The sequence below is a fragment of the Leptinotarsa decemlineata genome, unplaced genomic scaffold (assembly GCF_025532065.1).
Source record: "Leptinotarsa decemlineata unplaced genomic scaffold, Ldec_3_MD MMD2_tig00000591_RagTag_RagTag, whole genome shotgun sequence".
Classification (NCBI taxonomy): domain Eukaryota; kingdom Metazoa; phylum Arthropoda; class Insecta; order Coleoptera; family Chrysomelidae; genus Leptinotarsa; species Leptinotarsa decemlineata.
In genome coordinates, this window is record NW_027412552.1 from 297,126 (window position 1) to 318,307 (window position 21,182).

Below are 21,182 nucleotides of genomic sequence, written 5' to 3' on the forward strand. Positions count from 1 at the left end.
TCAATGAGCTGCCAAATGTACTTAAAAAAATCACAAGTGACAAAGTATTCCATGATTATGTTAAAACTATGCTTCAAGAAAGATGCTATTACAATTGCCAAGATTTTTTAATTAACAATCTCACAAACAATCAAATTCACAGTGGACGTAATTTTATTCAGATTAAATTATGTGAATGATGAAAACGGTTCAGTTAATTTGTGGGCATCTATGCTTATTTGCATATGTGTGTGTATATGTATGTGTATATATGTGTATATATATATGGAGGTGAATCTATGTTCAATCTCCCTCTCTTTTTATCTTCACTAGCTTGTAGTACAACTGACTTACCATACATACCCAAGTGTATGGTATGTATGGTACAGGTACAGTTTCGTACACCTTTTGCTTCACCAAAGGTGTCAAATCTGGCGAGCGGGCTGGTCATTCTGTAGAACCTCGACGGCCAATCCAACGACCAGGAAAAGTAGTATCCAAATAGTTTTTTACTTGTCTGGAGTAATGTAATGGTGCTTCTTCTTGTTGGAATACAATATCCATATCCAATTCATTAGGATTCGCTTCGAAAATTTCAGTTATGAGAGGGTCAACAGTAGTTTTCAGCATATTCAAAAACAGTTCCCCTGTTGAATTTCGATCAATAAATAGAGTTTTTACAATATGGTTCCCCAATATTCCTGCCCAAACGTTGAATTTTTCTGGATATTGTGTATATGTTTCCCGGCAAACGTGAGGGTTGGTGTCACTCCAATAACGGCAATTTTGTCTGTGAACATTTCCGTCTGAAAATATGTACATTCGTCACTAAAACAAATATTGTGGAGATAGGTAGGATGCCTTGCAATGGTTTCGTCATGATTTCGCAGAATTCTGTCCTTCGATCAGGGTAATCTTCAGTTAATTGGTGTACCATTTTGATTTTGTATAGATGATACCTATTCTTCTTCGAAAGTCTCCACACAGTAGAAGGAGACACCTCCCAAACATTCGCGACGGAATAAGTAGACTGTTCACCATATATTTGCACTTGCTGTTCTTCCGGAATGGACGGATGACCTGGGGCTTTTTGTTATGTACACTACCGGTGGTTGTGAATATATTTCCACAGATAGGACGATTCGGAAAACGTTCATTGAACATGATGTTCATTGTCGTACTGACATTTTTTGACGTTTTTATAAACAAAAAATAACTTAACTAACCTTAACGGTTTGTTGCAATTGCCATTTGGCATATAAAAAGAAATATTTCTAGAAATATCGATATTAATGTGTTTATCTAGTAGGTGAAGATATTGACTTCATATTCTAGGGCTATGAAGTATTCTTCAGGAGCTTCAGAATGATGTGTCACAAGTCCTCCTTTTCCATTTAACTTTTATTTTCCATATGGCGCCCTGTCGCCATCTTGAATGTTTCATTTGTCAATTTTACTTCAAAATGAAGTATTCATGCATTAATTTCAATATCTCAAATTTCAATTTGACTTGATCTGTTCAAAAAATAAAAGGGGGGACATTAAAGAAATGCACTGTATAGTTTGAAATTACCTGCAGACTTTTTGCTCATGAGATGGTAACCTACAGATGCTGCCCCCGCACTTTGACCCCCTATAGTTACTTTGGCTGGGTCCCCGCCGAATATTTCGATGTTCTTATTAACCCACTCCAGAGCTAAACGCTGGTCCTTCAGGCCATTGTTAGCCGGAATAACTCCGTCATTGGTTGTTAAGAATCCTGAAAATGAAGGACTGGATAACCACGATGAGTTCATCACTTATACAAAGATTGATTATGTGCCCAGAAACAAGCACCAGGTACGAACCCTTGATCAAAGTGATCAATTCAAGTTAATAGGCAGATGTCAGTTTTGTGAAGCAACATTTGAAAATATTTACCAAGTGGACCCAATCTGTAGTTGAGTGTTACCACTACCACATTATTATCAATGAAATAGTCGGGTCCAAAAGGATCCATCGTACCAAACCATCTCAGGAAGCTTCCACCGTGAATCCATACCAAAACTGCCAATTTATGCTTTGTTAATTTCTCTGGATTCTGAAATTGAAAGAAATAGCTTACCACCGAACAAAAAAAAGTACAGAGTGGGCCAAATTGGACATTTTCAAAGGAAAACTTCTGTTTTCGAACTAGATAGACGAAAACTGTGAAACGCACACTTTGATCAAGTAGACTTTGGAAGACGCGGCAATAGAACATAAGGAAATTATTCAGTAGTAGCTATCAAATGTGGAGAAAGCTTTTAACAGCAGTAATTAAAACGAATAGTTTCAATAAAGCTAAATTTACTACTGATAAATGAAACTTCAACCATATTAATAAACAACTAACCATGAAATATATTGCTCCAGAAAAAATGTTCGAAATGCCTACCAGCTTCTCCAACACACATGCGAGATCTTTTTTGAACGTTGAGGAATGAGAAGCCTGAGATGGTCCTTTTCACCAGGAAAAGAAGTTTAACGGGCTTAAAACCTCCCGAAAGCTTCAAAAGTAAACTAAACTTCTCTGAAGAGGTGAAATACCTTGGTACTATCCTCGACAAGAAGCTAACCTGGAACTCTTATCTACAGAGTGGAGCAGAAAGAGCATACGTGGCTTATGAGCAATGTCGGAGAACAGTGGGACGCGCATGAGGTCTTTCACCCCGTGTAGTCGCCTGGATCTACACTGCAATAATAAGACCTATGTTAACGTATGGAGCCATTGCATGGGGACCGAAAGTTCTACAAGCAACAGCCATCCAAAAATTATATCAAATACAGCGACTGGCTTGTTTGAACATCACAGGAGCCATGAGAACAACACCAACTGCGGCAATGGAATTAATCACGGGTCTGACCCCTCTGGATCTGTACGTTAAGGAGGTTGCGTTAATGGCCATGGTACAATTGCGCATGGCTGGTGTAAACCTTGAAGTAGGAATCGGTCAATTGAGGCTGGGCCTATGGCGGAAAGCGCTTACTGCGCAACCTCTGCTGCAGGCAACAAGTGATGCAATTGAACCCAGGTTTGTGTTTAATAAACCCTACAAAATACAAATTGAGCAGAAGACAGAATCAGATGCTACAAAAGCAATACGGATTTATACAGACGGCTCAAAAACCAAAGAAGGCTCAGGATCACTAAGGATCACTCCAGATCACTAAGCCTAAGGATTAAGTGGGGAATGGGAAGGAACACCTGCGTGGTCCAAACAGAACTGGCTGGTATCTCAATCGCCACAAAAGAAATAACTAAGAAAGGAGTTTCTGGGAAAAACATAACAATCTGCACTGATAGCAAACAAGCACTATCAGCCTTGAACAGACAGCGTGTTACTTCGGGGCTAGCACTAGAGTGCCAGCAAGATTTAGCCAAAGCTTCGGTAGATAATAACATTATCCTGAGGGGGGTTAAAGGGCACGACAGGAGTAAAGGTAATCGCATTGCCGACTCTTCAGCCAAGGAAGCTAGTCAAATGTTACACCCATGCTCAATCCTTAAAGAGATGATGAAATCAAAGGATGTAATCTTGCCAGGATCACCTTGAGCGACCCTGGGAAGCTGGCGCCGAAGAAATATCTGGCGATGACCAGGAAAAATATACGCCTTACAGTAGGATTTCTGACTGGCCACTGTCAGCTAAGGAAACACCTACATAATATGGAGCTAGTGGACACACCTCTATGCAGGATGTGTGAACAGGAAGATGAGACTGTCAGGCATGTCCTGTTCGAGTGCCCGGAGTTATCGTCAATAAGAGAGTGTGTGTTCGGCGAGTCTTGGCCTACACCTGCCGATATAATGGAGATGTCCCCAGCGACCTGTCCACCTTACTGGAGAGAACAGGATGGACGATGACCTAGGAGGACAACTCCTCGGGAGGATGTACAATGGGTCACATGTGGCATAAGTGCGAGGGCTTACACTCACCCTCCCTACTCTACAGATACAGATACAGGAATGAGAAGCAAAAATTTGCATCACTACCGCTTCCAATTCATATTTAGAATTGGTCGGCAATTCAGAAATGAGATCTTTCAGCCTTACCCAGAGGTAAAAGTCCTTAGGTGTTAGATTCGGTGACCTTGCCGGCCTACGGTTGACATTTTCAAATTTCACATTGACGTTTTGAAATTATTTTCAACAGCTCCTTAAACGAATATTTCTTCCAAAAAATCTGAAAGCTCTGTAATTAAAGATGACTCCAGTAAAACATCAAGTGTGAAACAGTTTCAGAAAGGTAATTTCGAGCTCTACTGAATTATGCAGGAATGTAGAGCATGTATCATTGAAAAACGCATCAGAACACTAGGCTCTAGAATTGAGGAGAGGTACAAAAAACAGTGTTAGATAAAGTTCCTCATCCGATCTACCTATAGACCAAGTAACGACATTAAAACTAACTCATATATGATGAAATCAATGAGACGTTGACAGAACACCATCAGAAAATCAATTCAATCCATTCAATTCCAATTGTCAGAAATAGTGTCGATTTTGAAATCGTCAGCGCTGGAATAATGAGTAATAGACGATTTTTGAAGACTTTATCCATAAATAACAAAAAAATTACAGAAGTTTCATTCTTGTGGACTAGAGAGTTTGAATAGAGAGTCTATTGATTGCCTTCAATTTGATTTCCTTCAATTCCAGGATACTGGTACCTACATATACTATCTGGGCTAAAAATTGTCGGGTCTAACACATAGATGGCGCCAGTTTGATTGCATTCACCGCTTTCTCGGTTTGTAATAATCTTCAAAAGGAAGCTATTGAAATTTCGTGATATTCTGATCATATGTTGGTGAGGTATTATGCTAAGAGTGACACTACTTTTGTTATTTTCAAAACAATGGATCAAAGCAATTTCCTGTTTTAAATTTACACTGCTTTTTGGTGGGAAAAATACCGTTCAGGTAAAGCAATGGCTTGCAAAGTGTTATAAGGACTCCGCTCCATCAGAAACAATAATTGAACACTGGTTTGCTGGCTTCAAACATGGTCGTAGAGACACCGATGATACAGTGGACGTCCAGATGAGGCAGTAACACCAGAAAACATAAAAAAACACAAAATCATTTTGAATGATGGAAAAAGAAGTATTTACACATTGTAAAGATATCAACAGAACGTGTTGGCTTTATATTGCATGAGCATTAGACTATGTTCAAAGTGGGCTCACTGTTGACCAAAAACAAGAATGTCTTGATGATTCTGAGCACTGTTTGGTCATGTTTAAACATAACACACCAATACGTGACAATGGATGAAACTTAGATCCATCACTCCACTCCAAAATTGAAGCGATAGTCATCTGAGTAGAGAGCAACTGTTGAACCTCGTCCAAAGCACATGAAAGCACAACAATCGGCTGGAAAGGTTATGGTCTCGGTATTTTGGGATGTGCTTGGTGTAATATTCATCGATTATCTTGGGGAAGGGAAATACCATCAACAGTGAATATTATATAGCGTTTTTGGAGCGTTTAAAGGTCAAAATTGCGGAAAACGACCCCATTTGAAGAGAAAAAAGGGCGGTTTTATTAAGAATATGCACAGTGTCACAAATCAATGAAAACGATGGCAAAATTGCATAAAATTGGCTTCGAATTCCTCCCGTAGCGACTACTCGCTGTTCGCAGACCTGAAAGAAATGATCGTCGGTAAAAAAAGTTGCTCGAATGAAGAACTTATTACTGAAACTGAGGCCTTATTTGAGGCAAAAAAAATAAATCGTCCTACATAAGTGAATTATTGTGTCACTCATGATGTAGATGGAGATGATGGAGACTGAACAAAAATAAACGCGTTCTCTTTCTTGGGTCCGGGAATTTCCAGCCCATATGTTATGCTATAGAATCAATGAATAAAGTATCTGAATTTTAAATCAGGAGAATCAATTCAGTTCTGACAAAATGAGGGCAGTCTTAACTTCACTTCAGAGTTCTACCTCCATCAAGAAATGAAACAGAAAAAACAATGTTTATGTATGGTTGCCTTTTTATACCAAAAAAATCTCTTTCAAACATATCAGTGAAACCATTTTGATGGAAATACAATTTCGAAATGTTATTCACAGAAATAAATATATTTCATATTTACCACCGGTGTATAAACATTCAGCACCAAACAATCCTCGGTTTCTCTTGGATCAGAAGGGTCGCTGAATTGGATGCAAACCTTTCGATTTTCCGTTGTATTCAAGACTCCTTTCCATTTCTCAGGTCTTACGGGTTCCTGTAACACAATGGAATCAATTTGACACGGCAAAGATAACTTTTCTATTTTCTTGCCCATATTCTCCGTATATCATCGAAAGCCAAGCTTCACTGAGCTCGGCAAAGAAAATCAATAACAGCTAATATAATTAGATGTTTTGCACCGTATTTATTCAAACCAAGCTCTCTTAAGACCAATCTACAGGTGGCAAAGCCTAAAAATTTCTGAAACTATTCAAGTAAATACATCATACACCAAACTTTCACTTCAGTTAGTGAAATTAACACAAAGATGGAAGGTTGAATGCTAAGGATATATAAATATTCTTTATTTATAGGTTATAATGGTACTTGTCACTCCCCACTGCAGTCAGAAAGCTATTTTAGGTAATCAATTTATTTTACGTGCATTGAATCTTGGCTTGAAGGCTCTGACCCGCCAAAGTGGAGGACTTAACATTTAGTCAACTTGAGGCTCATTTTTGTCTCGATGCATATAACATTTACGTATTGAGGTAATTTAAGGTCTAAGCCAGGCTTAATACTCTACGGAAAATACGACCAGATGTACCAAAATGGAAGGGTCAACTTTGAGCAAGCTTAATGTCCAAGCTAGCCTAAATAGTCTACGGGGAGTTTGGACATATGTCGTCAAAGTGGAAGGCCTGACTTTGAATGAACTTGACGTCTGAGCCAGGCTCAATACTCCACAGAAATTGCGACCATAAACATATTTTCAATCAAGTTCAAGGCTGATATGACATTCATGAATCAAGCTAGCTCAAGCCACGCTTAATACTCTACGGAGAATATGGCCATTATGCCAATATGGATCCCTGGGAACACCAGCGTGGATGGTGAAAATATCCAACAGATATCCACACATGACATTGAAATGGAACTTTTGAAACAATCGAATATATCAACGAACGCATATTTGATATGTACGACCTCATATATTATTTATTGCGTCTTTTTAGATCTCATTGGAAATGAAAAATATTCCATTTCAGAATATATCACGTTCATATATATCTTTATGTTCATCTATAAATCAATCAATAAGAGCAATAGTTAGGTCAAAGTGGTGCTTTCTGGTAAATTCTTGAACCAACTCTAGATAATCTCTCAGTTGTTTGATTCTCTTCTTCAAATAATCATTGTCGATAGCTATTTTTTGGATAATTTCTTTGACTTACTTTGAATCTGAAGTCTCCAACCGGTGGTTTGGCATATGGAATATCTTGGAATGCTAAATATGGAGTTTTATTCTCTGTTTCAAGTTGTCTACCAAGAATGTGACCATCAGAAATTGTAACTTCTACATTCCCAGATATCTGTAAGAAACAAGTGAAGAATTACTTAAATGATATTTGACAAAAATACATAATAATTCAGTATTATTCCCCTCTTGACTAAATAACGCGGAACCTCCCTGCGGCCAAGTTGAAATATTTAGATTTGGTTGATTCTAACAGTCTGTAAGACAATAGCATCTCAATTGATTTGGAGATGGAGATGTTTCAAATATGGGTTTTCTGTTAACCAGATTACTTCTGCTGTCTTCGGAATAACTGTGGGAGCAAGAGATTAAGGAGCTCTCAACTTCTGACGTGCGATTCCTAGAAGACCAAAATATTTTGTCATAAAACGCAAAATCGACTCGATTCACTTGACTTCATTTGACTGAATGAGACAAACAAAATATTATTCATGAGGAGCTTCCACCCAAGAACATTGTAATCGATAAATCAGATTGTTCTGACATCTATCATGAAAGGTAATAATTTCACTTTCATGTTGAATAGTTGTTGCCTTTATCCTCAAAATTAGCTGGAAAGGTGATATATTTTTAGTATACATCTTGATTTTTGTCATATTATGTAATTGGGTAGAACGGAAATTTGAAAAATGATGGTTGGTTTTGACACTGTCAGTGATATAATCATCATCATAACTACATAAAAATCATCAGAGCAAACAGCAACAAAATTATCTACAAAACAAGGTACAGAGCGATGACTATCGATCAGCAGTATTTAAGGAAATGAAAATTGGCAAATAACGGTTTTTCAATATGTTTCATCGAATGAAAATAATGGCGTTATTTTAACACTTCTGGTTTTACCAGAAGTTGGTACCATCTTCCCTAACTGAAATATAACACCTTGTATATTTACACATGTTTAAATACATGTCATATGTAATACACCCTACGTTCTCGAAATTTCTACTCATACTCAAAAAATCTAGGTATTCGGCTCTCGAGTGATTCCCTCATAAAATTCAAAATTTTGATAGAATACATGAATGAGCTATTATTGTTTCATCAAAATACTTCTTTGCATCGTCTTGTAGGAGTAACATCTCTGGTATCTGGTATCCGTAGAGTAGGGAGGTCATCGTCTCCTGTGAACAGGTCACTAGAAGACATCTCCTTAATATTGGCAAGCCTAGACTTGCATCGGGATTGGTTTTTGTTTTTGTTGTTTCTGTTGTTTCATTCGTGTGTCTCCCCACGAGTAGCCAGGGAAGAGTTGGTCAACTCTGGCAGAGCCCCGCATTACCAGAGGTAGGCTCATTACAATGAGGTTTCGCCCAGTTCGCCAGGGGGATCGTTCGTGACCCTGCGGCCATTCAGCTGTCGGCACGATACCTTACACCTGAGCATGGGTAGGCTGGTCCACGGTTGCATGTTTTGCAAAGGCTTTTGAGGAGTTTTAGTTCCCCTCACCCTACTTATTTTTGCCACTGACCAGGAATCTGAAGACCCCGTCGGTAAGGCCACATTGGCTTCCCACGAACAGGGCCTCCAGTCCCCTGACCGTTCCCCTATCCGTCACCTGGGGACGCACCCGATAGGTAGGAGTAACATTTTGAAATGTTTCACAAGGTGTTTGTAATCGATGACTTGATCTATCAATCATTTTTTGATAAGTGGATTGCCAATAATGGGTCGTACCTTTGGCTAGCACGTTCACCTGATCTGTCTTCTATGGACTATTATGTAACGAGAATGTAGTTAGGAAAGTTTAACAAGCATTCATCGCCCTTGATGCCGATGAAATCAGTCGTGCTGTGAATAAAAATTTGATAAAAAGAGTTGATAAATGCCTGGAAGTTAATGGAAACGTCTTCGAACATATTTTGGAATAGTTTTTACATTTTGAGTGAAAATACAATGCAATATTTTTGAATGTTCGCTCTTTTATGGAACATTTAGAATAGTCGGTCGGTAGCCTGGCGGTTTGACGTGGGTGCTTTGTTCACTCAGTCAATCGGCCGACGTGTGAGTCGATGGTTCAAGCCTCAGACTGAACGGTCGATTTTCACTTGTCATCGTACAACCCGTGTTAGGAATCACACGTTGAAAAATAACACCTCGTTGGTTCTTAGCTTGCACAAGTTTAGACTTCTGAGGGTTGTTGTTCGTAGGGGTGCGATAGCTGGTTAGCGTAAAAACATATATTAAACATATTTGAAACTTTTTTTTATTCAATTATTGATTCATATAAAATCCTGTCTATAATAAACTTTCTGTAACTGTTCGAAATGGACACTTTGTAGCCAGTAGTTTTATGGTGCACATGCGAATGCTTTATTTTTTCAAGAAAAACTAAAATATATCTTTAACGGTTAATTTTTGATATAGAGGATGTTTCAGGAAAGAAATCAATATTACCTCCTAATTTCAAAAGTATCCCAAAATACAGAGCGTCTCATTTGAAAATACTGGGTTGTCCGTTTTCATACACCTATTCAGAAATAGTCATCGATTGTATAACATTTTGGAAATGTTACTCCTACGAATCGATGAAATTAAATATTTTGATGCCTTAATAATAGCTTATATATGTGTTCCATCAAATATTTGAATTTTATGGGGGAGTCACTCGACAGTCGAATACCTGGTTTTTTGAGAAAACAATTAATATCTCGAAAACGTACCATTATTGGTATAGAATGTATTACAGAAACTCACAATATAGTTATACCAGATATTCAAACATGTGAAAATATACAAGGTGTATTCTGGATTATATTTTGATTTTATTAAAACAACGATAAAAATAAAATAAAAACAACAATAAAAATTAATTAGCGCTCCGGGGTGACTTCATTGATTCCAGTGGCGCAGTTGCTTTTTCAGCTGCAGGAAAATCCGAAAAAACCTGCAGCACCACATCATCTGAAGATCTTGATCCAACAATGTCCTCTCTCTTATAAAACAAAAAGTAGGGTGTCTCCAGAGGCACCAATAAATTCAATACATCACCAGAACACTTCGGTGACACGACAATCGTCAAACTTAAACCAGTCCGTTTCTTCTTTAACCAAAGCGTAATAATGACCAAATTCAACGCCAGAACCACAGTGAACAATGACTGCATAAGTATTATAATAGTGGTCTGCTAGGTTGAAATGTTCATCTATTTCGAACCTTCCAAAGAGTTTCTTGCTTCCGTTAGAGGTCGAGTCTTGTTTGAGAATCATCAGTGTTATTATTAGATTGACTGGAGCCTCAGCTATACTTGTTTCCTTATAACAGTCAGTTAGTTTGGCGCATGTTTGACAATAGAGTCGATCATCACCTGTTAAAAATTCCATTTTCAGATGATTTAACAATAAGCTTTGCACGGACTGGTTATTAGTCGTATTAGGCACATAAGTTTTCGGTACTTCTTGAACATTTACAAGGTGTTATATTTGAATAAAGAAGTTGATATCAACTTCCGGTATAACCGGAACTGTTGGAAAAACACCATCACCCTGTACACATGCACGTGAACTATTTAACAATTAGTTGGTGTTGCTCACTTAGATAGATTTCTTTCGACCCAAATATTCATATCATTCATGAATAATGATTATTAAGTATATTAAAACCATTATCACATCATTTTTTCGGATGATTTTTCAGAGTGTAAGTATGCTTGGAAGAAATTAATTCATTTATGCAGATTTATGCCCCTCAAATTACTATTATATACATAAAATTATATTTCTGTGGAAATTAACGCCCTCAATAGTATCACTATCTTTTGAAACATTACCTAATCATTCTAAAGGCAATAAATGTAATGAAGTACGAGTAGTAAATAATGGCAATTTGAAGAATAATATTTTTCCACGTCCGATTTAAAGTCGGTCGTAATAAAAACATCATAATAATTTTGAAAATGATTCTTCTATAAGAAAATAAATATTAAATAAATATTTGGAGATGAAAATCTGAAAACATTTATCTCTTCCAACGTACATACACAGTAGGTTCTGGTAAATGCCGGCCAGAAAACAACTACTTCCAGGCTAACAATACAAACTGAAAGAAATGTGATAACACGAAACTACACTTACGTATTATCTAAAATAGTCAATCACTTACAATAACAAGCTTACCTACTATTTCCAATTCACTCACTGAATGAATCAATCAAGATTTTAATTATTTCAATCATGAATTAGTTTCCAACGTCTATACCCGTGCAAGTGTACAGCAATACAAGAACCGAAAACCCTTCCACGCACAACCAAATCGGTTTTAGTGGAACTCATCCTGCAGTTGTTTACTGTCTGATGTAACGAAATGTCCATTGTATTTTGTATTTTGAGATTACCAATAAATAGCGACAAAAAACGATCTTAGTTTAGTAACATCTCAAGCCATGCACAGTTGAATGCAGTATAAATATCAACTACTAGAACAATAAGACGAAGGTTTCATAAGTGCAGTCCAGTCGCGTTAAAATCAAACAAGTACCAGGTACAATGGTTTTTGGGTCGGATCTTTCCTGCACCGACGCGAGACAATACATCGAAATCGATCTGAAAGCTGATACCGGCGTGGTATTAGCTCTCAGATCAATTTTTTTGATTACTGATTTGTTTTTGTAGATGATTATTTGATGCATAAACAGCTGTTTCAAGTCGAGTATACATGTTTCTCGGACTAGTATATTGGAGGAATAGTTGTTTTTTTGCCATAGATTATTTTCAAAATTCTTTTTTGAAGGACATCCAACTGATTCAAATGGGTTTCAACTGAGAATGGCGTCTATCAATTGTTTTTTTTTTGAAAGTTGACACTCCTATGTCAAATCTTCAGCTATACAATTGACTTTCTATGTATAGGTTCCCAGTATTCCCATTATTTCTGATTACAATATACAGTGCTTTTCAGATAAAAGTATCCACCTTTAATAACTTTTGTAATACTGGTATTTAGGAAAAATCCAAAAACACGTCAATTTATGTTGGAAGGGGCAAGCATTATGGCTTATTCAAACTTACTGGAAAAGCCACCCCCTCACCCCTAGCATCATCCCTTTTTTTTTAAATTACTTCTCATATTTTTTATGTAAAATTTGGATACTCCTCTTTGAGCTGATTTCAAAAATGTATAATACTTGTAGGTTAAAGTGGTTAGTTTATGAAATAAACAATTTTTCTTTCAATAGCACAAATTTTACTTATTTTTTACTTTCACCTTATTTGCCTGTAATAAAATTGGTTGTACAACAGTTCAAACTCTTTAATCTTTTTAACTGTGCAATTTATTATGAAGTTACAATAAGTGTTCAAAATGAGTACCATTCACTTCCATACAATGGTATAATCTATTTTGAAATGCCTCTCTGACATTGCTTAATACGGCTGGATTTAATTGTCGACATTCATTTTCTATCCTCTCTCGTAAATCATCCAGAGATTCTGGTTGGGTAGCATAAACTTTTGTTTTTAAATACCCCCATAAAAAGAAGTCTAGGGGTGTTAAATCCGGTGACCTAGGTGGCCACTCCATCATCTGCCCTCTTCTACCTATCCAACGAGCGGGGAATGTTTCGTTTAAAAATTGTCGGACAGGCATAGCATAGTGTGGGGGAGCTCCGTCTTGTTGAAATACCAGTAAATCTTCGAAAAGGTCATCATCATTTTCTATTATTGTTGTAATACGTGGGTTAACCCCTTCCCTGAGTAACTCAAGATATGATTCACCATTTAAATTTCCGTTGATGAAGGAAGGTCCGACAATGTGGTCACCTAGGATACCACACCAAACGTTTAACTTTTGGGGATGTTGTGTATGGAATTCACGCATAATATGTGGATCACTTTCAGCCCAATATCTACAATTATGCCTATTTACTGAGCCATTTAATGAAAATGAGCATTCATCAGAAAAGCAAATATTGTTTAACAATTGTGGATTGTTATTGATAAATTGCGTCATTGATTCGCAAAACTCTAGACGACGATCAAAATCATCTTCATTCAACTCGTGCACCAACTTAACTTTGTATGGGTGGTATATGAATTTATGTAGAACTCGGAAAACTGTAGAAGATGAAACACCGATCGCTCTACTTATTGTTGACAACGATTGGGGTTGTTGAGCCTCTAAGCTGACTTGCCCTAAAATTGCCACTTGGATTGCTTCGTTATTTACGAGTCCCTCTCGCTTATGCACTTTATTGCAAACAGACCCTGTTGTGGTAAATTTCTCCATCAGTTGAATTACTTACATACTTATGAGTTGCATGTCTTCCGTCATGTACTTCGTTAAATATTCCAGCAGCAGCTCTTGCACAATTATTATTTTGGTGGTATAAACCTACAATTTCAATTCTTTCTTGCAAAGAGTAAACCATTTCAGCGAAACAAAATAAATAATGTATCAAAGTACACTATCAATAGTAACTACAAATTCTAGTTGACAATGTCAAACTTTAATAAAAAGTAGAGTTTTTTGTTGTTTGGATTTTTGAAGTAGAATAAATAGCATAGTTAAACAGATTAAAGAGTTTGAACTGTTGTACAACTCATTTTAGTACAGGCAAATAAGATGAAAGTAAAAAATAAGTAAAATTTGTGCTAGTAAAAGAAAAATTGTTTATCTCATAAACTAACCACTTCAACCTACAAGTATTATACATTTTTGAAATCAGCTCAAAGAGGAGTATCCAAATTTTACATAAAAAATATGTGAAGTAATTTTAAAAAAAAGGGATGATGCTAGGGGTGAGGGGGTGGCTTTTCCAGTAAGTATAAATAAGCCATAATGCTTGCCCCTTTCAACATAAATTGACGTGTTTTTGGATTTTTCCTAAATACCAGTATTACAAAAGTTATTAAAGGTGGATACTTTTATCTGAAAAGCACTGTATATTATTACCATATTGTCTGAAATACAAGATTGGTGTCTTACGAAATTTCTGACTCTCATTTTCAACAATGGCATAATGAGCATTTCTTCAAATAAATATAGTAATGAGAGCGTTCGTCGAACTGAAAATTATCGGGTGAGTTTGTCTTTTAAGTTACAGAAATAATAAAAATTCTCTAACCTCAGCATCATTAAGGAAACATCATTGAGGAAATTCAATAAGGAATATGTACTTGGATTTACTCAAAAATCACTATCGACCTACATGGATTCTTACAATGTACAAGAGAATTTTCAGCAAGCAAGTGGAGATCATTATCACCTTCACAAAGAAAAGATTAATAAGATTAATTTATCAGTGATATATCAATAATTTATCACTGATATTGATCGACCAACTGGAAAATTGGGAAAAGTACTCACGTCATAGGAAAAAGGCGATCAGAATTCAAACTTTGTGCGTCAATTGAATAATTTTGTGACGTAGATTTTTTATCAAGATTTGGAGAAAATAGATTATTCAAATCAGTGAAATCTAATTTTTGTCCACTTACATAAATTTCAAGTCATTGTTCTGTGTAGAATAAGAATACCACAGATAAAAATCGTAGGCGATTATTTGGATGATAAGATATGATTATGATTAAATACAATTTGAAAAAAATCAAGATAAAATAAGTGTTTTGAAAAATAAATTCAATTTTCTAACTAAAACCGACCAAATTTCATCGTTTATTTCTCCCTACGTCGAATTTTTCGACAATATTTCCATAGATGTCGCCATAGTGACGCCATTATGAATTTGAAGAAAATGGCTCCCACGCCGCCATTTTGAATAAAAATGGCCATACCTTTCATTATGTTATTTAAAAAATGTATCCGATTGAGTGGTTGATAAAATTTATAGGATTTCATTTGAAATTTTTGACTTGAGTTCATTTTCAGTTAGCCCTGTCTTGATTTCCGAGTGTTTTATCATTTAAAATATCAATTTTGATAAACTATACCTTTAATGAATATTTTGAATTTCTTACCAACTAAACAATGAATGGCGCGGTGTATAATGATTTCGTTGTCACCCTGTATAGAGAAACACGTGTTGAGGTTTTGTAAACTAGATTCGCATCAAATATTGGCCAATTCTACTGAATATATTGTACTAGAAACTCGCTGATACTGAATATAAATTCACCCACCGGAAATTTAAAGGTATAGATCAGGGGTTCCCAACCGGTGGTACGTGTACCACCAGTGGTATAGCTTTATTTTCGGAGACTAAAATTCAGTACGTAGGTTCGTTTTATGTAACGGATGTGAAATAAGAGGATTGTTGCATATTCTAACGAGAGCGATGCCCCTGGAAATGAAAGGGGCGCGATTACATACGAAAATTACCTTTTCATTACTGTTCCTCCGTATCGCTATATTTTCGGAGGCTGAAATTTTGTATGTAGGTTCGTGATATGTTGTAAGTGTGCAACAATAGAGGATTTTTGAATATTCCAACGGGAACGTCCACCCTGGAGAAAAGGGGGGCGTTCACATATGAAAATTAATTTTTAATCACTGTTTCTCCGTATCGCTATATTTTCGGAGGCTGAATTTCTGTAAGTAGGTTCGCCTTATGTTGTAGATGAACAACAAGAAAGGATTTTCAGATATTTCAACTGGGCCCACCCACTGGGGATGAAAGGGGCGCGTTTTCATATGAAAATTATTATCATTACTGTTTCTCCGTATACCTATATTTTCGGAGCCTGAAATTCAGTATGTAGGTTCGTTTCATGTGGCAGATGTGAAATAAGAGGATTTTTGCATATTCTAACGAGAGCGACGCCCTTGGAGATGAAAGGGGCGCGTTTACATACAAAAATTACCTTTTCATCACTGTTCGTCCGTACCGCTATATTTTTGGAGGCTGAAATTTTGTATGTAGGTTCGTTATATGTTGCAAATGTGCAACAAGAAATGATTTCTTAATATTTCAACGGGAACGTTTCCCCTGGGGATAAAAGGGGAGCGTTCACATATGAAAATTAATTTTTAATCACTCTTTCTCCGTATCGCTATATTTTCGGAGGCTGAATTTCTGTAAGTAGGTTCGCCTTATGTTGTAGATAAACAACAAAAAAGTATTTTCAGATATTTCAACTGGGCCCACCCACTGGGGATGAAAAGGGCGCGTTTACATATGAAAATTATTATCATTACTGTTCCTCCGTATAGCTATATTTTCGGAGCCTGAAATTCAGTATGTAGGTTCGTTTCATGGGGCAGATGTGAATAAGAGGATTTTTGCATATTCTAACGAGAGCGACGCCCTTGGAGATGAAAGGGGCGCGTTTACATACAAAAATTACCTTTTCATCACTTTTCCTCCGTACCGCTATATTTTTGGAGGCTGAAATTTTGTATGTAGATTCGCCTTATGTTGTAGATGAACAACAAGAAAAGATTTTCAGATATTTCAACTGGGCCCACCCACTGAGAATATAAGGAGCGCGTTTACATTATGAAAATTATTTTTTCATCACTCTTCCTCCGTATCGCTATATTTTTGGAGGCTGAAATTTTGTACGTAGGTTAGTTTCATGGTGCAAGTATGCAACCAAAGAGGATTTTTGAATATTCCAATGGAAAAAATCACCCTGGGGATAAAAGGAGAGCGTTCACATAAGAAAATTCATTTTTGATCACTTTTTCCGTAGCGCTACATTTTCGAAGGCTTAAATTTTGCAAAATTTTGTAAGTAGGTTCGTTAAGGGGAGCGTTTACATATGAAAATTACCTTTTCATCACTGTTCCTCCGTACCGCTATATTTTTGGAGGCTGAAATTTTGTATGTAGGTTCGTGATATGTTGTAAGTTTGCAACAATAGAGGATTTTTGAATATTCCAACGGAAACGTTCCACCTGGGGATAAAAGGGGAGCGTTCACATATGAAAATCAATTTTTAATGACTGTTTCTTCGTATCGCTATATTTTTGAAGGCTAAATTTCTGTATGTAAGTTCGCCTTATATTGTAGATGAACAACAAGAAAAGATTTTCAGATATTTCAACTGGGCTCACCCACTGGGGATAAAAGGGGCGCGTTTACATATGAAAAGTATCATCATTACTGTTCCTCCGTATAGCTATATTTTCGGAGACTGAAATTCAGTATGTAGGTTCGTTTCATGTGGCAGATGTGAAATAAGAGGATTTTTGCATAGTCTAACAAGAGCGATGCTCCTGGAGATAAAAGGGACGCGTTTACATACAAAAAATACCTTTTCATCACTGTTCCTCCGTACCGCTATATTTTTGGAGGCTGAAATTTTGTATGTAGGTTCGTTATATGTTGTAAGTGTGCAACAAGAGAGGATTTTTTGATATTTCAATAGGAACGTTCCCCCTGAGGATGGAAGGGAAGCGTTCACATATGCAAATTAATTTTTAATCACTGTTTCTCCGTACTGCTATATTTTCGAAAGCTGAAATTCTATATGTAGGTTCACCTTATGTTGTAGATGAACAACAAGAAAGGATTTTCAGATATTTCAACTGGGCCCACCCACTGGTGATAAAAGGAGCGCGTTTACATTATGAAAATTATTTTTTTCATCACTCTTCCTTCGTATCGCTATATTTTTGGAGGCTGAAATTTTGTATGTAGGCTAGTTTTATGTTGCAGGTATGCAACAAAAGAGGATTATTGAATATTTCAACGGAAACGATTTCCCTGGGGATAAAAGGGGAGCGTTTACATATGAAAATTACCTTTTTATCACTGTTCCTCCATACCGCTATATTTTCGGAGGCTGAAATTTTGTATGTAGGTTCGTTTTATGTTGCAATATTTTAACGGGAACGATTCCTCTGGTAATAAAAGGGAAGCGTTTACATTTGAAAATTACTTTTTTCGGAGGTTTGTTTCATTTTGTAGATATGCATTAGGAAATTATTTTAAAATATTCCAACTGGAGTGCAAGCGGCGGCGGAAAAAGGCGCGTTCATAAAATGAAGTTCCCTATTCATCACTGTTTCAACGTACTGCTATATTTTCTGGGGTTGGAAGGCGCGTCCATAAAATAAAGCGAAGAATATTTCAAAATCAACTGGTGATAACGCTATAGAATGGAGTGGAACAAAAATTATCACCAAAGAAACTGATGAAAAAATTAGAAAACTCGAAGTATGTCCTTAGTCCTCGTCAGTCCTTAGCTCGCAAAAGTTTCTCAACTTCTGAGAGTTGTCGTTCGTATGGAGGCGACAGCTGATTAACGGAAAACAGATTTCAAACAGATTTTTCAAACATATGCGTATATACACTTTTAGCAGGTAACAGCTGTGTTCCAAATAGCTCTGTGGAAATGTATTGTACCTCGTTGCCATTACTAAGAAGAGAGGTTGAAAACGAAAATATAAACCATAACTGGATTTTCAAGAATCTCCAGCATATGCATTCATGTAAACTATCGCATGTGACGTCTAGACGTTTTGACGTATGTCAAAAGAATACGCCATACAAGTTCTGGTAAATTCCTGCTAGGAAGCAACTACTTCCCCGGCTAATACCACGCTGGATATTGAATCATATCCAACAGATATTTATGCAAGATAACTCTCATAGGTTAGTGTTTCAGATTTTTCTCGTTCATCCAGCAGCAGAACCATAGAATTGGTAATCGTCACATATATTTCCCACCCATCATATTTTTGGGAAAATTTTTCTGTAGATACCAATATTTCGTCTATTTTTTGTGAATTATTTCAATTCTCCTGACACTGATGAGTTAACATTGCAAAAATCTAGAATATTTCAAACATTATCCGTTTAAATTCTTCTCATTTTCATTTGAGAAGATGCTATCCCAAAGTTCTCTTACTCACCTCTGAGAAAGTACTAAGTAAGCAGATTTCGATTACCACAAGCCCTACACCTCGTAAATAAACCATTCTAATCGAATTAACAAAACCGACTGAACAGTGAAAGGTTTGCTGAAGTGTCACGATATCATTTTGTGTGATAAGAATTTTTGCGAGTAAGATAAAAAGGTAATTTGAAATTATTCCAGTAAATTGTCTCATCAATAGTGTGACTATGTTAATAACAACTGCTTATACATTTGAAAAGGCTAAAACTATGCTTTTTTACTCAAAAAGGTCTGAATAATGAGTGTTTTTCGTAACTGAAAAATATTGTCTGAGATTTCAAGTTGATAAAATCGATAAAGACAATTGATGACGTAACCACCATATTGAAAATAACAATCAGGGCAGCTACTAAATATATGCTGTGTTCTTTTCAAATATGTTCAAAAAATTCAAAAATCACCAGTAAATATATCATTCATTGGATTTGAAGAAGGTTGACAATGATTTTTTTCCAAGAACAAAATACAAGCACTACAGGAAAATCTTTTAAGTGCTCTAAGAGCGGTGACTATGCGAAAGTAGCGATTCACATTGGATTTGAATCGCTGAAGATTTTCATGGTAAATTTCATCAGTTCGGCCTCTTACTGTCTAATATGAAATAATATGATTTGAATCTGTTGAAAATCTGAATTTGAAAATCATAGGAGATGTTAGATACATATGAAAAAGAAAAACTCTGTATCAAATAAGACAACACAATCTGTCTATGTCAAAAATCAAAAAATGTCAAAAATCAAAATGGAGAAATCGAATTATTTCTGTATTTTGAAATATGCAGTTTTGAGTCCCTCGACATCCAGAAGAAATAAATAAATCCTTTGCTAGTGGTGTTTTTCCGTCATGTTTGAAAACAGCCGTTATAGTGCCAATCCATAAAGGAGGAGAGCTGGAGACTCCTTCAAATTTCAGACCAATAGCTTTACTATCTACCATTTCAAAAGTTATAGAAAAAATTGTGAAAAAGAGAATATTGCCATTCTTGAACCAACATAACATAACATCTACAGTACAATTCGGTTTTCAAACTTCTAAACGCACAAGTGATGCAATTTTCAACTTTTTAAATGAACTGTATGTTGGCCTAAACGATGGAAGAGCTATTGAAGCAGTATTCTGCGATTTTTTAAAAGCATTCGACTGTGTTAATCACAGAGTACTGCTCAAAAAATTATATTGCTATGGATTCAGAGGAATGACACTCGACTGGTTTGCTAGCTATCTTTCGAACCGAAATCAGATTGTCAAATTGCCGAATTGTTCCTCTGATATCTCAAAAATAAACTTGGGAGCTCCCCACGATCCGTTCTTGGTCCAATTCTTCTCCTTATTTACATTAATGACCTTAGTAAGATTGATATACATGGAACCTTCACCATGTTTGCAGACGATACCACCATACTATGGCATGGAAGTGATATAGAAATTCTAAAAGAGCGTATCTTTCTAGACTTACAGAAAGTTAAAACCTGGTGTGACTCAAACTATCTTTGCTTCAATGGAAATGAAACCAAAATCCTGACCTTCAAGTTCAATTAGGAAAATCTGACCTTGAATGGACAAATCATAAATAACAATACCAGCATAAAATTCTTAGATATATACATTGATGATAAATTACGATTTGATGACCATGTGAGGACCATAAACAAAAACCTAGCCTCGGGCTGCTATGCAATCAGAGTTATCACCACGGAACTCGGAACAAGGGCAGGCAGAATGGTTACTTTTCTCTCATTGAATCACACTTGATGTATGTCATTTCGTTCTGGGGTTTTTGCTGTTATCAGCTAATGAGCTCAGTATTTGTCTTACAAAAAAGAGCTCTCAGATATTTATCAATAGCCAAGTCCAGGGATCACTGTAAACCACTTT

At 36.4% G+C, this 21,182-nt stretch overlaps 1 protein-coding gene across 1 annotated transcript in view; it reads right to left on the minus strand.

The window, feature by feature from the left end:
- LOC111512041 (juvenile hormone esterase) overlaps positions 1-19,402 on the minus strand; it is a 30,592-nt gene extending 11,190 nt beyond the window's left edge. Inside the window, exons 1-5 of the mRNA XM_074174502.1 lie at positions 19,264-19,402; positions 7,424-7,561; positions 6,109-6,243; positions 1,900-2,059; positions 1,553-1,738 (exon numbers count right to left, since the gene is read on the minus strand). Of these exons, the coding sequence (XP_074030603.1) occupies positions 1,553-1,738; positions 1,900-2,059; positions 6,109-6,243; positions 7,424-7,561; positions 19,264-19,329 (685 nt within the window). The 5' untranslated portion in view covers positions 19,330-19,402. The remainder of the gene's footprint in view (positions 1-1,552; positions 1,739-1,899; positions 2,060-6,108; positions 6,244-7,423; positions 7,562-19,263) is intronic.
- Between the last annotated feature and the right edge of the window lie 1,780 nt (positions 19,403-21,182).